Source organism: Zootoca vivipara, chromosome 9, assembly GCF_963506605.1.
Source record: "Zootoca vivipara chromosome 9, rZooViv1.1, whole genome shotgun sequence".
NCBI lineage: Eukaryota > Metazoa > Chordata > Lepidosauria > Squamata > Lacertidae > Zootoca > Zootoca vivipara.
The window spans coordinates 38510042-38535809 of NC_083284.1; the positions used below are offsets into that span (position 1 = coordinate 38510042).

A 25768-nucleotide genomic window follows, 5' to 3' on the forward strand; every position below is an offset into this window, starting at 1 on the left:
GCTGGTCATTTATTTATTTAAACTATTTTACCATCCATTTATGGAAAATATGAGTATTTTCAGAATCCAAGATTACCATGGGAACGAAATTTTTTGAATTCCTAAGGGTTGAAAAAAAATGGTTATGAAATATGGATGGCTAAGTAACCAAGTCTACAATAGCTCTAGTTTTATGAAAGTGTTGAAAATCATCTTTTCAATACAGTGTATATTTGTCACCATGTGTTGTGGTCATGCTAAGCTACAAAAAAACCTAAAACAAACTCCACAGAATAACCTGTGAATCATCAGTTCCTTTACTACTACTTCTATAATGCTTATCGAGAAGGAGGACTACTTTCATTTAAGATTCCATGAAAGAAAAGGAGAATGCATTGGAGCTACATGAACACTGAAGGTGTCGCTTGAGGAAAGACTGAAGAAGCTTTCCGAAGCAAATTGTTGGAAAACAGAAATGCGGCATGGGAATTGTTCCCTAAACAATTTGGTAGGCCCTACTGGGATTCCAAAGAATTTATAAGCTTGGATTTCTCCCCACTAATAAAAGCAGTGCTTTTTTTTCCTATGTAAAAAAAGTTTAGGGGTACTCTCATTTTCCTAATATTGAAATACTGCTCCTCAATGAGGCCAAACTTAGATTCACAAAATGTTTAGGGGTATGCGTAACCCCAGAAAAAAGCAATGAATAAAAGCGTTTGAGTTCTTAAAAAAGCATAGAAGAAAATTACCAGGAAGCTGAGACTTTAAGACTGCGAACCTCTACTTACCTGGGAGTAAGCTCCATTAAATAGGATTTATATGTCTACATATTATGCGTTCTGTGATATAATAAACATGATACTAGCATTATGCTGACATCCAATATCGTCAGAAACTGAATTACATAAATATTTCCTTTTGCTGATGGGTTTTGTCTACAGCACACAAAATTTGTGTGCCACAATTTTTGTAATGATTCTGTAGGAACTGTTAACATTCCATTTTGAAACAGTATTTTTGTATTGTTATATTGCAACAAGGAGAAGACCGTGATGGGATGGTCCATAAAACAAAGAAATCTTTTAAACAAGAACATAGATTGTTCTGGGTTACTTCTGCTTCATTTTCGTAGCCCACGCCTCCACCCACCTAATGCAATATAAGGAGGCCACTGATGGAAAGCTCAATCATCTTAACAGTTGGATTCACCATGGCTGTGATCTGATCTGATCTGTTTTTTCTGCAGCTTAACTTGAGTCGAAAATGTCCCACAGAACTGTAATTTCCTTCACTTTGACTGTGTGGGGAATCCGGGAAGTAGGATGTTGCACCAATGCACTGCAATTCCTTATTTCATTACATAATAAAATACTTCAAAAGCAGCACTTTTGGAGCTGTTAGGCATTTATTTACCATGGTGGGTTAATCTTGTTCAGGGAGGTATAGAAGCTCAATAATGAGCGCTACAGTATATAAGCTAATTGCAAGGATAAAACCAAATGAATAATTACTTAACTCCGGAATGGGGCCTGAGGGAGTTCTTCTTTAATAAAGGTTTAACTCACCAGTGATAATGAATGCAATCTCACATACTACTGAATAACACTATTAGCATAATGGCTGAGATACAAGGACTATAATTAGAACTTAACAGAAATGTTAATTACCCACCAGTAGGGTACTGAATGGAAAGGGAATTTTTTTATCCCTACCCATAAAATGGACTTGTAGGAGACTAGTTTAATTATTCATGCCATCATCAACCTATTCGCCAAACCAGAAGATTAGCAGGTAAAATAACTTCTAGGTTATTTTTCCAAATAGAAAAACCAATAAAAACTTCATTTTAAAATATAAAGTTGAATTTTTGGTTTTGGGTACTGTTGCGGCCTTAACTGCTTAAGGCCAATAATAGGGGTCTAAATTAGTGGGTACCAAATTTCATTTTTTTAATGTATCCAAAATTACCCAAGATTGCAAGTCAACCATTCAAATTTACTAATTTATCTATTGTTTCAGGAACAAAAGAATGGAAGTATTGTATTGTCTGCTGTGACTGAGGTTGTTTGCCCATAGAATTAAAGTTATAGAAAATAAGTAGATGCCTAGAAGCTCACAAAAATATTGGTGAATCAACACTTGAGGGCACATGCCAAGAGGGATCTCGCTAAATTTGAATTAATGTTGTAGAATGAGGTTGCCTCAGGAAAGGGATTCGTTTCTGCTGCATTCGTATAGGGAATTACTGAATTTATCAACCAGATACCTCACAGGTCTTAAAACTCTGGAAAACAGATTTCAGTATTACCATACTGGACAGTAAATGTAGTATTCTAAGCCATATAAATCTGTGTTTGGATGTATAACAGAATATTCACAGGTGGCATCACATATTGACACAGCTGCCCCATGTAATATCTAAGGCAGCACCATTATGATTCCATATGAACTGACCTGGACCTGCCGTCATCATTTGGTGCCCTTTTTTGGAGGTCTCCTCCATGAGATGTATGGAGGGCAGCAACACAAGAAGTTCTCTCCCCAGGGAGAGCATATCTTTAGGAGCCAGGGAAAACCATTCCTCTTCTCCCAGACCTTTAGCTAAGTAAACAATCTATGACCCTTAAAGTATGTGTTGTTTATATATATATTGTTTTCGTTTGTTACTATGGTATGTATTTTTGTGTTTTGCATTGTAAACTGCCCTCGGATGAAGGGCAGTCTAGAAATTTAAGGTCTTGAAGACTTCTGTGCCGATGACACTGCAACGCTCAACCCTGAATCTATGGTAGAAACATACTCAACAACTTAATTCCAAAAAAAACTTATCACATGGCGATTGGCAGCAGCTAGGATGACTACAGCACAACCATGGAAGATTCTTCAAGGCCTACAAGTATATTTATGGTGTAAAAAGCTATGTGGTATGGTGGGATTTCATTTCTCATGCTGGTACTATTCATCTCATAGATTCTTTGTCACCACTAATATGGGACATATGGCTGTCTTAAAAGCTTTTATTTGCAGGTGTTTCCTCATGCTTTCTCACCTCATGGATAGCAAAGAAAGTGATGTAAGGCCCTTTATTCACATTTTTACTAATTTTTGTCTTGTTGCTTGTATTTTGTGCACAATTGCAATAAAACTCTTTTTACAAACCCCGATAACTGTTTCTACTGACAAGCAGACTTCCTAGATATAAAATCATGTTGCAAGTTATCACAGCTAGAATAACTTGCAAATACGTCTTGTTATCTAGTTTAGAAACAGGCTTTCACTCTTGACCATAATTAGTTGATCTTCTGCATAAAAAAAGAAACAAGATGTGTCTCCTTAACGTCAGAAGTGGTGGGAAGGATACAGTTAAGTTTGTCTTAAGTCTTTGGAACTCTGGTTCCCAATTCCTTCTCCTCCTCATTATTTTTTTTACTACTAATACTGCTGTTTATTTATATACCTCTTTTCAGCCTTCTACTTGTCAGTGAACAAGGCATGGCCTTCCATTTCAAGGAAAAGGAATTATATGAGCAAAGGCATCTGTGGACCCCACTGTACTTTAGTGAGGCATGTCCATATCCTTGACATGTTTTTCTATCTCCATCGCCTTCCAGCTGGCCTCCCCTAACTGTCCTTGAGTGACATTATTATTTTCAGGTGCCCTTGGCTACAGAGGAGTACAGGGATCTCTGAGGAGTTAAGTGTCAGATAACACTCATTATCTCTACCAATGTTTAACTGTAAACACTTCCTTGAAATAGAATGCAATCTTTAATGTGGCTTTAGAAGGAATAGCATGCATTACGCCATACAAACTCAACAGTGGGTTGACCTTTTTTTCTTTCCGAGCATGAAAGAAACTAAATGTATATATTTGTACAGAAGATGCCACAGGGCAGTTTCAGTATTTTGCAGCCTGTTATTTCCTCCCCCGTCCAGTAGACTTCCCACCCGTACAAAATCACAGTGGAAAATAAGATTCAAGCTGCCTCAATCTTTGCCTCCTGCCATCCATTCAGCAATCCAGCTGTTTTAGCTCTTAACCCTCTTTCAAATAATTTCTGACTCATTGCTTTGGCTATACTGTAACAGAAGTGCTCCAACTGTCGAGGATTTGAATATCTTTTAAAGACTTTCAAGCTTGCTTTTACTTTGGGGTTTTCTGAGTAACCATGAATAAAATGACCTATTTGATTAGCTTGCAAGTTCATGTAAATATAACATAGCCCTTGGGAGTTTTGAAATCATTTTTCAACTAAGCATGTACATGTAATTGTCTTTCAGAATGAATACACTTTTTTAACCTCACAAAAAAAAACCCAACTCACTAAACAATGAGCGATATCCAACCAAGTCATAGTACACCCATTGATTTAGATATTGCTAATTATGCTATATGGCTGAAAGAACGTGTTAAATTAACAGCCCACTTATTCAGAATTAAGCCCTGGTATATTCAATAGGGCTTATTCCCCAAGAACTAAGCTTAAATGTTCAACTGGAGCCATTGTATCCAAACTGTTATTTGTATAAAATTAACAGATAATATTGTAAACTATTAGCAGGGATGAAAGAGTGAATACATTAAAAAAATACCTTTAGACTTTCACCACTTCTTTCATTTTCACAGATTCCTTAGTCATGAACCACTATGCATGAGTGTTCACAAATGCATGTTCAACTTGTACGCCATACACTAGAATTAGCAGCAGTGATTTATAAAGAATTGAAAAAAATAGTTAAATACTCTTTCAAGAAAGAACCAGAAATATTTCTATCAGGAATGTTAGGCGAAGAAATTAAGGCTAGAGATAGATGCTTGATGATGTATGCAACGGTAGCTGGTAGACTCCTTATCACGAAAAATTGGAAGAGCGACAAAGTACCTAGTAAAGAGGATTGGCTAGTCAAATTGATAACATATCAAAATTTAGCAATGAAAGCCGGAGAAATAAAAGGACTAAATGAGGAGAGAACGGAAAAAGATTGGGAAATGTTAAAACAATATTTAATGAAATAGGTAGAAAGAGTCAATCTCATAGCAGATGTGCGAAGGGCCCAAAAAATACCTAAAGGAAAGGAAAATTTAGTAAAGAGTATGCATTGTAACAAAGATATATACAGTAAACCGAAATAGAGGGGAAGACTGGAAGTCACATGGGATGGAGGGGGTAGTGGGGGTGGGGTGGAGGTGTTACTTTTGCATGTGTGTCTCCTTTTTTCTGTTCATTTTTCTTTTTTCAAACGTGATTATTTTGTATTTGGAGGAAATTCTATTTGTTCCTTTTTGTTGCTTTTGATTTCTGTTGGACTTTTGTTTATGTCAGAAAATATGTTTTGAGTTGTTTGGTTAGTTCATCAAAGAATGCTTTGATGGTGTTTCCTGCTTGGCAGGGGGTTGGACTGGATGGCCCTTGTGGTCTCTTCCAACTCTATGATTCTATGATTCTATGATTCTGTTTGATTTGTAATAATTTTTAATTTTTAATTTCAATAAAATATAATAATTATTAAAATTTAAAAAAATTAAAAAAAAAGAATTTTTAAAAAGGAAAAAAAAGAATTAGCAGCAGTGGCTGGTGTGGTGGAGCAGAGCCACAGAGCTGCCCTCCTGACACTGGGGAGTAACCTTCAGTCTACCTGGATGAGGATGGGGCTGAGCACAACTGTGGTGAGGTCAGGGCTACACAGAGCCAACCTGGTGCACCCACTAGTACATCCGTACAGCCCTAATCTCACTGCTGCCCTGTCCCATCTAGGTGAGATGCTGCCATACTGGTGTCAGGAGTGTGACCCTGAGGCTCTGCCCATCTGCATCAGCTATAACTGAGCATTAGTGTAAACTGCCCAATAGTCTTGAACAGTGTTTGGGACTTGCACAGGAGGGCAGTGTGGAGCTGCAGCAGATTAGATTATCTCCTATTCTTACGGCCATTGGTATAGTCTCAAAAAGGCAGCACCTTCCATTTAGACCAGACCTTTGTGGCTAAGCAGGCCAGGTCCCCACCCCATCTGTCCCCACCCCTTTGGGCCAATTTTAACAGGTGGACAGGACAACCCACCTGCCAATCTCCTGGCAGATGATTGACTGGTGGGTTGTCCCAACCCCATGTCAAAGTCCCTCGTGCAGCACCTTCTAATTCCAGCAGGCTGACAGGTGCTTGGGAAATACAGCACCAGGAGCATTGCAACATCCCTAGCACAGGGCTAGCAAATCTGCTCTGTAGCAATTGGCTGCACCATCAACAATTATTAGGAACTGGTCCGCTGTTGCTATTTTTGCTATATTTATTGAATTGTAATGGATTGCATTTATTGCATTGTTATTTTTTCTGTTGTAAGACACCCTGGAATGATTTTATGAAGGTCAGAATAAAAAAATGTTTTAAATAAATAAATACATAAATACAAGATCTGCTGTTGAAGACGCTGTGCACCTTTATACCCTTGTTTGAGCGTGATCAGATTTTGATAATGCACATAATGAAGATAATTTTGTATTTTTGAACTGCTTTTCTCACTGCAAGTGCAACAGCTGGTGTGTGTTATTTCTCTTGCAGTGACTTGCATCCATACAAGTGTATGCATAGCTCTCTTACAGTACAGAGCACATATTTATAGACTAGTCAAATCTACAGTAAAAACTGAAAGAAACAGCAATATTTAAGATCCAGCTGATTATCATTTGGTTGCAGGTGACTAATAGCTTACTTCAGTAATCCTCCACCACACACACACAAACACACACACACACACACACATGCTACTGAAGGTCCCTTCGTGAAAATAATCCTTATTTCTTTTCCAAGTTCACAGCTGTGTACACCACAGGCAGTAACTAATGAAACACTTAAAATGTCTGTCTCTTCATACTCCAAAAGCTTATGAAGCTATGAGGCACATGGAAGGTCCAATTCTGCCTTTCTTGCTGGAGATAAAAAAAATTGTTCCCTTCTCCTCCACTCTCAGGATTTGGAAACAACCATACTACAGTGTCTTTTGCATTCTCCCTTTCCAAAGATAACTTAGAATTGATTGTGGCAGCTACCTTGCTTTTCTTGTAGGTCCCCACTTTATGTTGCTCCGGATGCAATCCATTACCTTTTCACTACCATCCACGTAGTACATGACTCGCTCATGCTACACTAAGATGAAGCAGCGTTTCATAAGGGCACTCTAGGCTATCTCTTTCCATTTGGGGAAACAGAAGGAATCACCACTGATGGGCTGTTCATTGCCCATTTAATGCCATCCCGCAGGCAATGCTTGTAACTACATTGTAAATGGATTTTTTCTTGTCTAATAAAATTGGATTTAACAGAAAACAACGACCAGCAGATATGAGCCTTAACAGCAATCAGCAAGGGCACTCCCAGACACCAATCTCTTGCCTGCCTGCCTGCCTGCCTGCTTCAAGCAGAAGTGGCAGATCATAAGCTATGCAAAGGCAGTACCATGGCACACTCTTTATTGTGCATGTTTTTCTAGTCACTGCCTCCTGCAGCTCCTGATTTATCCTAGAGCATGGGTGTCAAACACAAGGCCCGGGGGCCAAATCTGGCCCGCCAGACCTTGTCATGTGGCCCGCCGAGCGCCCCAGCCAGCAGGACCCAGCAGCGGGACCTCTTTCCTTCCTCTCTCCCTCCTGCTCCCTCTTTTCTTTCTTCCTTCCTTCCGTCCTTCCCATCTTTCTTCCTCTCCCTCATTCTTATTCTTTCTTTCCCTCTACTTCCTTCCTTCTTTCTCCCTTTCCGTCTTCTCTCCCTCTTTCTTTTTCTTTACTTCTTTATTCCCTTCCTTATTTCGATTCTTCTTTCTCTCCCCTCTTTCCTTCCTTCCTCTCTCCCTCCCACTCCCTCTTTTCTTCCTTCCTTCCTTCCTCCCTCCCCTCCCCCCTCCCCTCCCCTCCCTCTCCCTCTCCTCAGAAACATAGGATGCTGCTTTATACTTCTGGCCCTTAAACCCTGGAACCAGGAGAGCAGCTCCAGTGAGTCAACCTCAGCCAGTCCCTTTGGTGAAGGGTGGTGGCTCACTGGCAGAACATCTGTCCTGCATGCAGAAGGACCCCAGCATCTCCAGGTACTAGCAGCTCTGCAAAGGTCCTGCATGAAACCCTAGCGAGCCTCCACCACCCAGTGCAGTTACCAAAAATCATTTTTCAATAAATTGTACAATAATTGTACATTTGAATATCTACTTGCCATTATTCTGACTATGTTTCTGCTTTCAGAGCTAGTTATTACTTACATTATTACAAAAACAGTAATAATTGAATGCAGTGACAATAATTTATGATAATAAAGAGTGGACACATAGTCCTACAGATACAACCGGCCCTTTGAGGGTGACCAAACTGCTGATGCGGCCCCCTATGAATTTGAGTTTGACACCCCTGTCCTAGAGCATGGAACAAAGAATTGCAGAAAGCACTCATGTCCCCAGTTGTGCCAACACAGAGATTTCCCATCAGGGATGGTGGAACAGCTCAGCCCAGCTATTTAAGGGACCCTACCGGCTCCTCAAATCACTTGATTTCCCAAGGGCAAAAAGATACACTATAACCCCTAACACCTGCAAAGATCCAGCCTTTGCTTACAGAGTAATATACTGTAGTGGTAGCAGCAGTAAGGTGCCTGGATGCTGACACTGGAGTTCCCGTTTCAAGATCACCAGTTCCTCGCCTGTAAGGAAAAGTTTAATTCAAAAAAAAATCCTTTATTCTACCCTCTAAGTTAAACATATTTCCCTCTGTCATAAGCAGAGTAAGTGCTAAGTAGACGTGGGAGGCTCAGGTTACAGAGAATTTCCTCGCTGGCAATAATATGACAGGAGATGGCAAAGGTCAATCTTTATCCGAGTGATGTTACATGTTCAGTCTGCACACAGGGCCCCAGCTGTCAGAACACAGAATGGTAGACTAGAGGTGCTTAGAAGCACTTAGCCAAATTTCATTCCTTTAGAGAACTCTCATTTGTGTGTAATACAGGAACACACATGCACGCACGTACACACACACATATATTATTGTAAACCTGAGAAGAAGGACAGTTGCTTTTTAGTGCCGTGTAAGTCACTCAGAGTGTTTTAAAGGACAAGCCACACAGTGTATACTGTCTGTGTATGTTGAGCATGTTGCAATCAGGCAAAACTCTTTTTCTTTACTAAGCAGTCTAGAAAAACTAATAATTTATTTCTGAATAACTTTTGAATAGCTTTTTGAGAAGTTTTGCTTTTTCCACAAAGCAAAATTCTGTTTGAAGACTACTAAGCTACTAAGTTATATATTGTACTAATCCCTTTGTTACATCTAATGGAACAAGCAAACCATTGAGCTGCTGGCACTCCTATGCACTATAAACTGGTATAAAGCATTTGCTATGTGTTTATGCCAATCCGGCAATGGAAAATTTATGTTGTGCCCCCCCCTCCCTTGATTCCCTAAACCATACCCTCCAACATTTCTCCAATGAAAATAGGAACATTCTAAGGAAAAGTGAAGGTCCGTATAGTTAAAGATATGGTTTTCCCAGTAGTGATGTATGGAAGTGAGAGCTGGACCATAAAGAAGGCTGATCACTGAAGAATTGATGCTTTTGGATTCTAGTGCTAGAGGAGACTCTTGAGAGTCCCATGGGCTGCAAGAAGATCAAACCTATCCATTCTGAAGGAAATCAGCCCTGAGTGCTCACTGGAAGGACAGATCCTGAAGCTGAGGCCATAGCTGCCATTTCTCCCATTTTCCGCAGGAAACCCCCTTATTTTAAACCATTTCCCGCTGGCAGCCCGGATTGGGAAAAATCCCGTAAATCCCCTGGATTTCCTACCTGCCAGGGAGGCTCCATTTTGGGTCCTGGCGCCGTCTGATTTCCGGTGCCCAGGCATGGGTAGCACGGCACCGGAAGTCGCTTCTACGCATGACATGTGTAGAAGTGACTTCCGGTGCCGCTCCACCAATGCCTGGGCACCGAAAATCGGGTAGAGCGGCACCGGAAGTTGCTTCTACGCATGTCCGGAGATGCATAGAAGTGACTTCCAGTGCCGGTGCCGCCCGATTTCCAGTGCCCATACATCGGTAGCGTGGCACCAGAAGTCGCTTCTACGCATGTTGGACAGTGTTCTCAAAGCTACTAACAGGAGTCTGACCAAACTGCGGGAGGCAGTGGAAGACAGGAGTGCCTGGCGTGCTCTGGTCCATGGGGTCATGAAGAGTCGGACATGACTAAATGACTAAACAACAACAAAGGAAAAGTGGGACATTCCGGGATCATCAGAAACTGTGATGGCTTCTCTAAATCAGGGACATCCCTGGGAAATAGGGACACTTAGAGGTTTTGCCTAAGCACGAGTTTATTTTGTTTAATGGTTAATCCAGCCCTGTTGCTCTCCCAAAGCAACTTGCTGGGGGGGGGGGATGTTACATGAGATAAGGTACCTGGACTGGAATTGGGCTACAGCCTTTAATGTTATGCTTCCTCCATTAGGTTTCTCAGCACCACTCTTGATATCTCAACATGTTATAATTCAAAAGGATAGGGTTGCTAACTTTTTTCTTTTGACAGTGCTTTTGACAGTGATCCAGCGCATTGCCCTTAATAGCAGTTTGGCATATTGAGAAATTTCCTCATCAGTCTAGCTCCATGCCTTCAAAGGTTTCCCCCGCTAAATTTCTACAGGTCAGACAACTGTGAAAGGTTTTGGAGTTGTGCCAAAAGAGGAAGATGACTCAAGCTGTGGCTGTTGCCCAGCAAGAGGAGCTGGCATCCATTTTTCTCACATAAATTACCTCCCTAATATAGTTTGCTTAAGGGAGCCATTCACTTAGAACGAATTTTGAGTAAAAAGTTCTATATAGTAGTTATGAAGATCTACATTTTGGCTTGTCTCTTGGAAAGATAAAGTAAGAGCATGTTTATCTGGCTGTTTAATTCTTTTCACCGAGGAGCTCCAAGCACGTCCTCTCCACCATAAGTATAATACATATTCCACTCTGTAGACTATAATACAAACTCTGTAGAGAGGTCCATGCTGCATAATTATCCCCTTACAAGAAGAGAGAGAATAAACATGTATACTGGGCTTCCACACATATAGCCTTCTGTGTGCATGAGAATCATACATTTGAATGTATAAGCAGCATCTGTGTGCAATAGGGATCCACATTCAAACTAACATTTCAAAGAAAGCAATGAAAATAGGTATCATCCACACTCAGATGTACATTGGATGCATATTTTGATATTTATCTAATTTATGCTTGATGCACATAGATGCTTGATTAAGCACACAGGTCTCCTTAGAAGGATCAGGCATTTATTTTGTTTTTTCAGAACTAAGTTGCTGTAGCTTCAGTTGAAAAGGAAAGACTCACTGCTATTGCCTCAGAAAAAGTACACATTCTCTAACATACAATGCTGAAATCAGTCCTAAACTTACCTTACTAGCATTGTGTCAAGGGCAGGAATGAGTGAATAACTTGGGTGGCTATTGATTTTAGGTATAGATGGAAAGTTATCCGACAGCACTTTTGTACTTTTTTTGGAGAACCATGAGACAATCCTGCCTAACCACAGGATTTGCTTAAATGATTTTAAAAAAAATCAAGTGAAATACAAGTGGGATTTTAAAAAGCCACATTTACCCCTTCAGTTATAATAAAAGATGCAATGTTTCCCAGTAGAACCTGCGGAATAATTAAACTAATTTTCCAAAATTATTCTAGTGTATTCAATTACATATTTTAATTACTTTAGAAAAAACAACTCGCAATGTTAATGAAGGAGACAGTAGTAGGAATCATGGTAGAGGACAGGTTTCCTGTTCATGCATTCCAAAAGCCTTATTAGAAAATGTAAATCAAATATTTGATGAATACTAAGAGCCTTTGGGATGCTACAATTAACATTACCATTGTGACACCAGGAATCAGGTTGAAATATAACTGAAGTCAGTTAAGGTAAGTGGATTTCAGTGCCAAAGGGAACATTAGCTCTTTTAAAGAGGCCCCCCAGAGATTTGCCTGGCATTAAAAAAAAATATTTTAACTACACAGAAATTGCGATGTAAACCAACCAAGGCTGCTAGAAATTCAAGTTAAAGCTCATCTATGGCCTTTGAAGCTATTGCTGGAAACAATAAAGCATAACTGTGTTAAAACATTCCCAAAGAAGCAGAATAACACAACACTTGATTTGAGTTCCCTTTGTCCAAATAATAATTTACCCAACCTTTTAAAAAAAGAAAACAAGCATGGCTTTGTGTTGGTATCATTTGATATCAACGGTACAGGTAAAATTTTATACTTTGAGGACTGCAGTCCTATGAACCCTTGGATAACTTATCTGTGAATAAACATGAACAGGATTGGGCTACATGGCTCATGAATTTCAACCAAAGACTTAAGTGTATGTGGCTAAGGTAACTATGTTGGAACTATGCATTTTTATATTAATATTTTAAGCCACTTGCCTATCAAAAGATGAAGATGGAGATCAGAAATCCAACTGAAAAACAATATTCATATAAAGAGTAAACAAGAGCAACCAGCAAAAAAAGAAACACAGCAACAAAAATTTAAGCAGGAAACCAGGGGAACAAACAAACGAAAACATCCTGATCTATAAACCTTACAAATCAAAATGGTTCCCAAGGAGCATTTAAAATGCTTGTCATTTGGGGGCCATTTGAAATTCTATGGAGAGAAAGTTGCATAGCCTAAGTGCTACCAGTCTTATGCCCAAAACCACTATGGAGAGCTCCGGAATCTACAACAACCAGCCACAGAAATACACCACCTTCTCTGCCTCCCCCACTCTGCTGTTTTTTGTTTTCTTTTAATTTATGGAGAGCTTGGAGATGCTGGCCTGAAAAAGTGAAAAACAAAAACACACTCTCAGAGCTCCAAGGCACTTCCAGAACTTTGGGACATGGGGCAGTCTATGTTGTGGATCACTATGAATATTACTTTCAATGTGGCCCAGTGAAGCAGTACTATTTACCTTAAATTTGTGCCTTGTCTAAAGCTTTTGCACTGCCTCAGTAGCTATCATCCCTCCATGCCCTTTTGAGCAGAAGCTTTTTCAACACAGCAAATGGTGATGAATATTTAAAGATGATTTTTTTTTTAAAGAAAACTTTGGAAAATGTTTTGATATTTATATCCTACCCTTCAACACATTATCAGGACAGGTTACATAGTCAAGGAATTGAAAAGAAAGAAAAAACAATACACAGAACACATTCACAAATCAAATTTCCAAAAATTTGGGGAGAAATTAGGATGTGGAGTATTTTGGATGCATTCCTAAAGGGTCTTGCGTGTCCTCTCTGCCCCAGTCAGATATTTATTACAGGCAACTGACCAGTAATACAGAATCCAAACAGAAGAAGCCCGTCACACCTTTTTTCTTGATCAGAGCTTGTCAAGAAGTTTGTGGGTTCTCCTGTCTGTTGCTATGCAGCCTGCTTCCCTCAAAAGCTGCAGGGCATATCATTCATGATTGCTATGGGAGAGCAATTTTCACATAGCTTTGTGTGTGAAGGAGGTTACTGTCAATCTTCTTCAAGTTCTTCTTCTTCAACTTTTCCTGAGTTACTTTTTCCAATGCAGTCTTACTGTCTTTTGTGAATATTTGCTTATTTACACATTTATGGGCTCAGAAGGGACACATGAAAAACAACTGGCTGAATAGGTAGCTTGTTTGTTTCCAAACACAATTCAATCTATTGGTTATGACATTGAAAGACCTATAGGATTTGGGACTAGGATATCTAATAGGCCACCTTTTGCCACACAAACCTGCCCACCGAAGAGGTTGTCAGCACCGATCACACTCTAGACTCAAGATGGTGTGTTCAGGCAGCTTATAGCAAACCATGAGCTCCATCAGCCAGGGTAGCATTATTAGTAGGGTTGCCAGACTCAATAGAGGACAGGACTTCTGTGCCTTTAATTGCCCTGCTCTCTTTTGAGTCTGGAAACCTTAAAGAGAAACCAGCAGACCCTTTGTTTAATTTCCAAGCAAACGGTCTACTTGTTTCTCTTTAAGGTTTCCAGACTCAAAAGAGAGCAGGGCAATTAAAGGCACAGAAGTCCTGTCCACTATTGAGTCTGGCAACCATAATTATTAGAGATGGGGAGTGGGGAACAGAATATGGTATTTCCACTTCATCTACCTTCATCCATCACTGCTCTTAAGGTAAAGCCACAACAATAAGATCAAAAGGCTAGAATGCCTGGAGGATTAAGTTGGCTTGTCCTCTGAGGATTTTTACTAACATATATGGTTTTATAGAGCGCACAAAGCACTACACTTAACAATGCATGTGAAAATGTTGCACAGCCACACAATACTCACGACATAGAACACAACAAATTGCCCACAAAACTACAGTGTGTGGGGGGATGATAAATCAATCAATCAAATGCTCTCTTTGCTCATAAACCTCTACACTTAACTCTCTGAAATATAGCAGGCGTCATCCCCTGAGAATTGCCTGCAGTTTCCTTCGGGGGGGGGCATTTATTGATGTTCTCATTCTAGTCAATAAAGAAGCCATCCAAGTCTTCAGTAAATGAGGTCCCCTCAGTTCCAAGATGAAGCACAATGTCTGCCCAAGCCTCTGAGAGCAAGGTGACCCGGCTGTCCAAGTGAGTCAGGTTCCAAACCAATTTTCGTTTTTTATACAGCCCTAACCACCACTGGCTCATTTGAATTAGTCAGCTGCATAATGTAGGTTCCAAACATTACTTAAATAAACAAAGTTCACATTCCTCCAACAACTTAAACTCCCCTTTGCCCAAGAATAGCATTCTCTACTGCCTCTGAACAAAAACATCCAGAAAATCCCTTACCTTCTAATACCATTTTCATTGTATTGTTCACCTCAGCCAGGGTTGGGAAAAGGCCACAATCTCTGAAGAATTTAGGTAGCTCATTTCTATCCATCTCTTTCAAGCAGTCTCTCTTGCTAAACATCATTTCGTAAACTAGAAAGTAAAATAATGTATATGTACATTTTTATTAGGTGAGAACTTTAACAACTCTTGAATTTTCCGTATCATTTTAAATCAGATTTTTAAAAATAAAAAACACACCAAAAAACCCAGTATTTATGAGCAGTATTTTTCAAAATACTAAAGTTAACAGCATAGTTGCATTACCTTCTCAAATGCAAAACAAATTATACAAAGCAAAGAATGATGGTGATAAGGTGTCATCCACACATAGTATACAGTGGTACCTCGGTTTAAGATTGTACTTAACCTGAAGCGAACTTTCCCATTGAAAATAATGGAAAGTGGATTAATCTGTTCAAGACAGGTCCGCGGAGTACTTAAACTGAAAATACTCAAACAGAGGCGTACTTAAACTGAGGTATGACTGTACTGGGTGGAGTATACTGTGGGAAATGGTCTTTCAGGAGCTCTTGCAATTGCAGGTCTTAATCCTCCCATATACTATAACTCATTGGATAAATGGGAGCATGGAGGGAAGAGAACACTGGAGAGAGGGGAAATTCTCCTTTCTCATCTTTCATTGATTCCACTGCTGCTCCTATTCCCTACCAATGCACAAGAGAAGGAACACAGAAGTGCCTTGGAGGGCTGGGGTAGGGGTGGCTTTGGGGGGCCAGTAGGGTTGCCAGACTCAATAGTAGACAGGACTTCTGTGCCTTTAATTGCCCTGCTCTCTTTTGAGTCTGGAAACCTTAAAGAGAAACCAGCAGGCTGTTTGTTTAATTTCCAAGCAAAGGGTCTGCTGGTTTCTCTTTAAGGTTTCCAGACTCAAAAGAGAGCAGGGCAATTAAAGGCACAGAAGTCCTGTCCTCTATTGAGTCTGGCAACCCTAGGGGCCAGGGAAGTAGAAGAAGCAAGAAGGCGGGTGTAGGAGTTCTTCTCTATTGTTTAGAAGTGTTTGTTCCCTCAGGTTTTTATTATCTAACTCTGGAGCAGGGGAATTTGAGGTGGGGTTTTGGAACCCTGAAATGTCATATCCATGTCGGGCTCAGGTGAACTCCCACAATATCCCTAATTAAAAGGAATAGGAAAGCCTGCTTCTTCAGGACACTCCATGTGTTTGTCAGTGATGAACACAGATTCAAGAACAGGACGCATTTTTTATTTTATTTTATGGATCAGCTTTAGCTACCCAAAAAGATTTTCTAAAGCCGAGTGGTTCTTATTCAACAGCCGTAAGTGCTCAGAGCAAAATAAAATAAATGCATTCTGTTGTTATACAGGATTATATCCAGATGAGATATAGGCTCAATTATAGTGTTTATGAGAAGACGTTGGAAACTTAGGTCTGACGCCGTCTCCATACGTGAAATCAAACAATGTGATATCAAACTCTATTTCCACTCAGGCCAACAAGGTTGAATGTTAAGCTCATCAAAACTGAATGTATAAAATATGTACAATTTTTATTTCATCTCATCTCCAAACTCTGGTGCCTGGTAGACACCTTTGTGGAGTTTCAAAGCTTTCAGGACTTTTGAAATGGGACTAGAACTCATTTAATAAAACATATGGGACACCATGCATGAAAGTGTTGCATAGGAATGATATGACTACTGGGGGTGGAAGTGAATTGAGTCACCAAGGTCTGTTTCTGAGTGTCCATTTATTCTCACCATCAAGCAATAGAAGAACGAGCTGAAGGGGAAGAGCCAAAGTGCTCTTTTCTTGTGACTAGGGCACACAGCCGGTGGCCACCAAGATCTGCAGGTCCAATAAGAATATAACGAATTATATAACGGGACCTCTTGTTAATGCTGTTGATTATGAAGCCTGAGACAGTGTAATAAAAAAGTGTGTGCCTTGGTAAAGGAACAGTCTTTCTGGATATATTTTACATTTTTTTATCAGTGATGTGCTTGTTTTATATAAGTTTTAACAGTGGGTTTGTGATATTGCATCAAAAGGGGGGGATGCAGTACTTTTAAACTATTTGTGTTTTATAATGGGTAATACCAAACACTCAGGGAGTCCTGGACTTATCTCTCTGTGTCTAAATCTCAAGAGAGCAGAATTGAGTCTTCCCCCCTTGTTTCTCCAACAATCCCCTTTGAGTTTTAACGTTCCTGTTAGTAATCATTTTGCAGTATTTGATTCAGGTGCTACAGGGTTGGCAGTAGCTTCCGACCAAGCTGCCACACTTTCACCCGAGGCATTTAAAGCTGCTCCTGACTCGGATCATGTTGTCGTATATCCATACCTGAGGCAGCTAAATCTGCTACATCTAACCTAATTTCTAATAGTGAGGATGGGAACATTTTGGCTAAACTGTGTTACAGACTACAACCCTCTGGCCAGGTAGAGTGCCAGTCCACCTGCTCCTCATAATGTCACAACGCTGTCAGGCGTGGAATGTCCAGAGTGAGAAATCAACTCGTCATTGTCAAAAGTACACTTACAAGTCAGGGGGAGGCATGTCCATCAGTCCTAGATCTCTCAGATACTCCTAGGGGTACACCTGGTGAGGCAGTTGCCGCAACAGAGAGGCTCTGCTCCCAACCTTGGCTTGTTTATCATCCCTATCTGGGCTGCACACGAGGAGGTGAAAACTCTGCCTCTGTGTAACCTTCTGCTCCTCCCGCTTTAATCGCCTTATGGTCCAGGGAGACAGTGGAGCAGGAGAGGTGGGGGCAGCAGCCCTTGACTCTCCACCAGCCTGACCTATCTTTGCCTCCTTCACTCTCCAATCCAGCATCTTCTCCTGCCTCTGTCTTTTGTCTTCTGGCTGTTACAGGTTCCCCGCATTCACTGATCCCTTCCAAGTCAATCTCCAACCCTGCCTCTCCTAGTACCCACCCCTCAGTATCCATCCGGTCCCTGACAAATAATATTTCATGCCTTGTCAAACTATATATTTCTTGCTAAGGCAGAGGGTCTTCTCAGTGGTGGTGCCTACCCTGTGGAATGCCCTCCCACCAGATGTCAAGGAAATAAACTATCTGACTTTTAGAAGACATCTGAAGGCAGCCCTGTTTAGGGAAGTTTTTAATGTTTGGAGTTTTATTCTGTTTAATATTCTTGTGGGAGCCGCCCAGAGTGGCTGGGGAAACCCAGCCAGATGGAAGGGGTATGTAGGTAGGTATGTATGTATGTATGTATGTATGTATGAATGAATGAATGAATGAAATTATTATTATTATTATTATTATTATTATTATTATTATTACACCCACCCACATCAAGGACTAACCCAATCATTGGAACACACACACACACACACACACACACACACACACACACACACAATTCAGAAAATAGTATGAAAATTGCTGGGGTGCAGATTTCAGCCTAGCACTAGATCTCCTCGCTGTCACTAGATATATTCACTGTCAACATAGAATGGTATGATCGATGCTACTTCAGCTACTTTACTAGTTCTGCTGCTTAACTTCAAAGTAATACTTTATATTTATCTATTACCCCCTTTTTAACATTTAGCATCGCTAGTGTGATAGATGCTGCTATATCAAGCATAGACTGTTGCTTTGCCACATTGGCCATATGTTCACTCCATATTCTGTGCCGGAAAATGCCTGCCAAGCGCCTCGTTTTCCTTTGTAGACGGACCTGCCTGTTTCTCAAGCTATCTCACAGCGAATACTCAGATTGAGTGACTTGCCAATTTGCTCCATCGCTTTCCTATCGCTTGCCAGTTTGCTCCATCATTTCCTATCTTAGGGTCAATGTAAACATTACAGCCTCCTCGTGGAGACTGCCAAGAAGACCTTGGCAGCACTCCACACAGCGCACATCAGGTTTCAGCATTTGCTAATACATGTGTCTCCTCTGTCACATGTAGTTCCTGTGTGCCAGTGCCATTCCTGCCAAGGATATGCCACCCTGATACGCAAACGTGGCATGCCCTTGGCACTCAGTAAGTTGCTTTTACGTGCTGTGACCATCACCTTTCATGTGGAAAGACTTTACGGGCAGCTTCCATATGGGAGATATAACATTCAAATTGGAGCTGAGCTAGCACAGGACTACAGAAGACTGTAGTGAACCTAGGAATGCTACCAAACAGCAGTGCATAGTAATTTCCAGTGAAGAAGCTGAGGGCAAAGTGGATGCTGAATATTCCCTCTACCTGTCACTCCCTATCCCCTCCCTGAGTCCCTTTCCTGAAACTTCCCTCCAGCTGGACTCATTTCCCATTTTGGATACCAGACTGGAGTGGGACAAGCATATGGAGAAAGGAGGTGGGGAGGGGGGCAATAAAACAATGGACAGCATTTTCAGCAAAGCTCTTCCACCCTCTAATGGTAATCACTAAATCCACCCCGCCCTCTGTGCTTTATTGCTGTTTGGTGGTGAACTGCATTGGAAGATATAGGACTCCCACCATCCCATGCAGTTCTAACCAATGAACCCGACAGAACAACACACAGTTGTGCATCTCAGTGCTCAGTTAACCAGGAAGCTCCCGATTTGTCCATCTAGGCCAGTGCTGCCTAAATCAGGGGTAGCAACATGGTGTCCTACAGAAGTTGTTGGGACTCTCATCAACCCCAGCCAACATAGCCAGTGGTTGGGGATGGTGGGAGTTGTAGTCCAGCAACATTTGGAGGGTACCAGGTTGACTACACCAGTCTAAACTGGCCAGCAGGTGCTTCCCAGGGTCTCAGACTGGGCTTTCCCCCATCATCTGCTATCTTACCCTTTTAACAGGAAACTTGGGACAGTGTACCTGTGCTCTACCAGTGACCTATGGTACGGTACCTCCCCATAAGAGTCTCATAATGTTAATGCATAAGCCTGTATTTCATCTAGGGTGGAAAAATCTTTGAGACAATTCTGTAAGCTTTGGAAAGCACAAGAGATGGTTGCATATTCTGGAAATCTGAAATATTGAAATATAGGCAGCATTTTAAAAAGCAAGAGGTACTGCAATTTCAATAATGAAATATAACATTACATAACGTAACATGATATAATATAATAATATAGTATAACCAATACATACATCTTTTGTGGTCAAGATAGTCTTCTAGTTGATCAAATATTAGTGGTGTAGTTGGATCCAAGATTCCACATCGGCGTTTAATGCGAAACATCACTTTGCGATATTCCTTTACGACAGCTAGTAAATTTGGTCCATGGCTCCTAGCCTACAATTACACAAATATTTTGTTTTCATTTATTTATAAAGAAAAGGATTATAAATTATTAGTGTGCAAAGTAAGAAACTCTTAGAGGTGGTGAACAGAGACAAATCCCTTGCAAGTATGTACAGTGGTACCTCTGGTTACAAACTTAATTTGTTCCAGAGGTCCATTCTTAACCTGAAACCATTCTTAACCTGAGGTAGCACTTTAGCTAATAGGGCCTCCCACTGCCACTGCGCTGCCAGCGCGTGATTTCCGTTCTCATCCTGGGGCAAAGTTCTTAACCCGAGGTATTACTTCCAGGTTAGCCGAGTCTGTAACCTGAATTGTTTGAAACCCAAAGCATTTGTAACCTGAGGTACCACTGTACATCCACAATCATGGCACACACACATAATAAATGAATGTGATGAGGCAAGTATCAAAGTTTGTTCAAACTGTTGTAGAAGTTCTACAAAGCAAAAGTGAAAAAATAAAATGAGAAGCAACAGGTGTTAGTGTTTTGGTAGAAAAAATATTACCAATGTGCAAGAGCAGACACTGAGATACAGGAGAACACAAGGGAATATTATATGTATTTTATTTAGTTATAAAAGTATTTATATACTGCCCTCTCATAAAACTTCAAGACAATGTAAAGCAACATTAGAAAACTCTTCAAAAGGAATGCAGGTGGATTAAAAATTACCATTAACTGCAACCAGATGTGGGGTACTATACATTGACCCAGTTCTCATGTGATAGTAAGCCAAGCTACAATTAAGCATGAATGAGTAAGAATGGGGACACACAAATTGAAAAATCTTATCTGTCTTGCCTCTCCCCCAGCCTTGCTGCCATCACACTACCCAGAAGTCATGGTTTCGCTTAGAGTTATGTATGAACCTGGGTTTGTGACTTGTCTTCCCCAAACAAACAAGCCAAGAACACATAGTTTGTTTAGAGTGAGAGAAACTACGACCTTCGGTTCACACATACCATTGCTTATGTCTGGATAGCCTGGCAGCAGCAGGACTGGGGAAGAAGGAAGCATACGTGGTTTTCATTTTCTATAACTGCACACGTGATCATTCCACTAAGCCATACATATCATTATATGCAAACCATTATATACCTGTAAAGGTAAAGGGAACCCTGACTATTAGTTCCAGTCGCGGACGACTCTGGAGTTGTGGCGCTCATCTCGCTTTACTGGCCGAGGGAGCCAGCGTACAGCTTCCAGGTCATGTGGCCAGAATGACTAAGCCGCCTCTGGTGAAACCAGAGCAGCACACGGAAACGCCAATTACCTTCCTGCTGGAAGCACTTGATGTGCTTTCAAACTGCTAGGTTGGCCGGAGCAGGGACCGAGCAACGAGAGCTCACCCCATCGCGGGGATTCAAACTGCCGACCTTCTGATTGGCAAGCCCTAGGCTCTGTGGTTTAGACCTCAGCACTATCCACATCCCTATATACCTGTACCAATTACAGGTAGGTAGCCGTGTTGGTCTGAGTCGAAGCAAAATAAAAAAATTCCTTCAGTAGCACCTTAAAGACCAACTAAGTTTTTATTTGGGTATACCAAAACTTGATACCAAAATAAAAACTTAGTTGGTCTTTAAGGTGCTACTGAAGGAAAAAAATTTATTTACCTGTACCAATGTTTAAATAAAGGGCAAAGCCTGTGAGCCTTCAGTATATTTAACTGAGATTGTGGCTCCAGGCAGTACAGTACAGTGGTACCTCGGTTTAGGAACATAATTGGTTCCGGAAGTCTGTTCATAAACTGAAGCGTTCATAAACTGAAGCGAACTTTCCCATTGAAAGTAATGGAAAGTGGATTAATCTGTTCCAGACGGTCCACAGAGTACTTAAACTGAAGCGTTCATAAACTGAAGCGAACTTTCCCATTGAAAGTAATGGAAAGTGGATTGATCCGTTCCAGATGGGTCCGCGGAGTACTCAACCTGAAGCGTACTTAACCCGAAGCATGGGTGTAATTGGTTCCGGAAGTCTGTTCATAAACTGAAGCGTTCATAAACTGAAGTGAACTTTCCCATTGAAAGTAACGGAAAGTGAATTAATCCGTTCCAGATGGGTCCGTGGCGTTCACAAACTGAAAATTCGTAAACCAAGGTGTTCATAAACTGAGGTTCCACTGTATACATTAAGCTACATAGAAAGCTGCCTTATACTACATCAAGAGAGAGATCTACCACTCAACAAATCAGATTCCTGCCTATCAAATTGCTGGAATGATATAAGGGCCCCAGTCCAGGACATTTTGCCCCTAGTGGCAAAACAAAAATGTTGCCTCCTGCCACCTCCACCCCTGCTGTGCACCAGCCACACCACATCTGCCCAGGTGCCCACTGCCACCCACCACTTCTGGGGGGTGGGCATTTAGGCACAGGCAGCACTTGGAAGAGAAGGCCAAGAAGCACAGGGCACAGTCCACAGATCCAGAGCCTCCCACACCAAGGCAACTGCCTTGCCTTGCCTTGCCTTTTGCCTTGTCTCGTGGCAGTCCCAGCTCCAGATAGTATTAATGCATAAAAATCATCATGGTCAGCTGATCTACCTAATGCAAAGGGTTCATAGTTAAGCCTAACCATAGCAATCCTAGCCATGGCATGTTACCTAGCTTCCGAGATTACAATACCTTCAGCTTTAATCTGTGCATTTTGCAACGAACAAGCCATCCTCTGATTGTTTTCTGAATAATAATGGCAGATGAAATATATTTATCCTTGTTTTGTCTTCTTCGGAGGTGTTTGAAAGCTTCAAAGATATCCAAGTGTGGCCCAATCCTTTTGACTTTCTCGTGAACTATACTGAGCGTACGCCTTCTCCTACTAAATATTTTGTTAAAAAACAGAGAAAAAAGTTTAACATGTATGGAAACAAGGATGAATTTAAATGTTAACAAAATATACATTTCCACTGAAATATAGAAAACCACCAGTAAGCCTTGCAAAGCTGCAATTTATACCCATTTCCTCTGAATCAATCTTTTTAAAGTTGAGACTCTGAAACAGCCCCAACATTCACCAAATTTATGTGACTAATTTGAATAAAAGGATCATCCTTAAATCTATTTTATTTTTCATGCCTTGCTTCACACAAACCCTTTTAGTGACTGCATCATACATACATACATACATACATACATACATACACATGTGTTGAAAGTAGTAAACTGAATATTCAGGAGATCAACAGGGTAATAGTTTTTTAAATCAGTTTTACACCACTCTTCAACCAAAATAGGTTCCCAGAGCAACTTATAGTGATCATAAATGTCAGCCCACAGACTTCCTCTGTACAACTCAGTTAGTGCTCAGTCATTGTTGTTTTTAATAACTTTTTATTAGGTATTTTAATAAGCATACTGTAATGCAAAGACTGGTCCTGCCTCACACCTCAAGTGTTTCTCCCAGGATAGAATGTGTCCTTATACTCTGATAATGCCTCTTGCCTGGAAGGAGGATGGGGAAGGGTGAGGACAGAAACCAGCTTCCTGTTCAAATGCACATTTGTTGTTCTGCCAACTTTTGCCTCTGGCCCTCCCCACCATCGGCATGTGGCCCTCAAATGGTGGCCCTTGCCCTTACTATACAGTAGTCCTTCAACTGGCAGATCTTCACTACTGGATTGTGCCTTAATGAAGAAAAGCCGAAACAAATTAGAATTCTAAATTCATCAGGTTTAAATGAAGCCCATTGTGATTTTTTAAGGCATAATATTTGAAATGACTTTTTTTTATTTTAAAAAATAAACTACTTTCATCTACATTGATATATATATTACTTAAATTATACATTTTGGTTCAGCTATTGCCACTAATTAGTTTTGGCTGATAGTGAAGTATTTTGTATGCCCCATTTATAAAAGCTGTTTACCCATCTGTTAATAGGTTGGAAGTGATTAAGGGACATTTATTTTGGCTGTTGTAAAGGCCAAATAGATTTTGAGCTGAAAATATGTGACTAAACCAGCTGGAGGGGTTGCCAAGTTCAAAATCAGATGTCTGCCTCCTCCCTCTCCAATCACCTACCAACCCACATTCTCTCAAAGCAAATATTCTGCCTCCTTTAACAGGCCCAGCCTTCCTGTTTTGTCCAAATGTAATTTCTAGTGTAATTGCAATTTGCTTTGAGTTGGCTGGTGTCCTGTTAAACTGAGCCAAGAGGCTGCCACTTGCTGCACAGTGACCTTGAAGCAGAACTTCTGCTACATTCACTGAAATTGTGAGGACCTTCCGTCACATATGGGTTGTAGGCCTACTGGGTACAGTTGCATTGATTTATTTTTTTGAAGATGGCATTCATCTTTTGGTGGTCTTTTCTTCTAAAATGGAATAGTTAGAGGGTTATACAAAGAATGCAAGGTTTAAAAACAAACCAAAGCATAAAGAACATACCTAAAAGCGATATGAAGAGAAAAGTTTGAACATAATGTTATAGAGAAAGAACACAGCAAGGACTCTGCTGCTGCATCAGGCCAGATGTCTATCTAGTTCAACATTCTGTTCTCACAGTGGTCATCAAGACAGCACACTCCCCACCTACAAATTCCAGCAACAGGCCTACTGCCTCCTAACAGCTCATAGATTCATAGAACTGTACAGTTGGAAGGGACCACAAAGGTTATCTAGTCTAACCCCCTACAATGCAGGAATCTTTCACCCAACATGGGGCTCGAACACATGACCCTGAGATTAAGAGTCCCATGTTCTGCCGATTGAGTTGCCATCTACTGTACTTTTAGACAAAACAGACAGATTTGGCTTAGACATGCTCATTTTTAGCTGTGAATTGATTGTTTCATATTACTACACACATATTACTTTCATTAAATGATTGGTTTGTTTAAAATATTTATAACCTGTTATTCTTGTTCAAAATGGTATCCCACAGAAGTTCACAACATAAATGCTTAAACCAGAAACATCATATAGCAGGATAGAATTGCCTCCTATATTCTGAACATAAGAGAGGAAGCTCAAAAGGAAAAACAAGAAATTGTCACTTTTCCTCAAATGATTTGTTGTTATCATCATCGTTTACATGTTTAAACCCTTTTATCCCAAGGGATTGTAAGCAATATACAAATATTCCAATCAAATGCAAGATACCAGAACATAAATGTTAAAACCATAAAACCAATAACCATCGCAAGTTTGTTCAGTAGAACACAGTGGGATTTACTTTTGAGTTTACATGCACAGGATTGAACTGCACATTTCTTCCCGTCCCACAGATACATGCACTCTCAATAGCCGCATTGCTTTGCAACAGGTGTGGGAAACCTTTGACCCTCCAGATGTTGCTGATCTACGATTTCCATCAGTCCCAGTAAGCAGTGTTCATGGCCGGAGATGATGGAAGCTGCAGTTCAGTATCACTGGGTTCTCCACAGGTTCTCCACAGCTGCTTTACAATTAACTCTTCTTCTTTTTTCAATTTAAGCATGGAAAAATGATAGCATAAAGGGAGGTTGATTGGCTGTTTTTTCTTATTTCTATACTACATCTCCCTCTTTTTTCTACACCCTACTACACCATTCTCTCTCTTCCAACTAATCCACTCACTCTTTTGGAGCGGGACTAAACAGATAAGAAGAATGGAAGGGGAGAAAAAGTGGTTATGCGGGACTCCAAGAATATACAAAACACTGCCAGCCAACAGA

At 40.6% G+C, this 25768-nt stretch overlaps 1 protein-coding gene across 6 annotated transcripts in view; it reads right to left on the minus strand.

The window, feature by feature from the left end:
- IQCM (IQ motif containing M) overlaps positions 1-25768 on the minus strand; it is a 162056-nt gene that overhangs the window by 33043 nt on the left and 103245 nt on the right. For all 6 annotated transcript variants that reach the window (XM_060278653.1, XM_060278651.1, XM_060278650.1 and 3 more), the window contains 3 exons: positions 22740-22932; positions 19956-20100; positions 14828-14962 (listed from right to left, as the gene is read on the minus strand). In XM_060278653.1, the coding sequence (XP_060134636.1) occupies positions 14828-14962; positions 19956-20100; positions 22740-22932 (473 nt within the window). The remainder of the gene's footprint in view (positions 1-14827; positions 14963-19955; positions 20101-22739; positions 22933-25768) is intronic.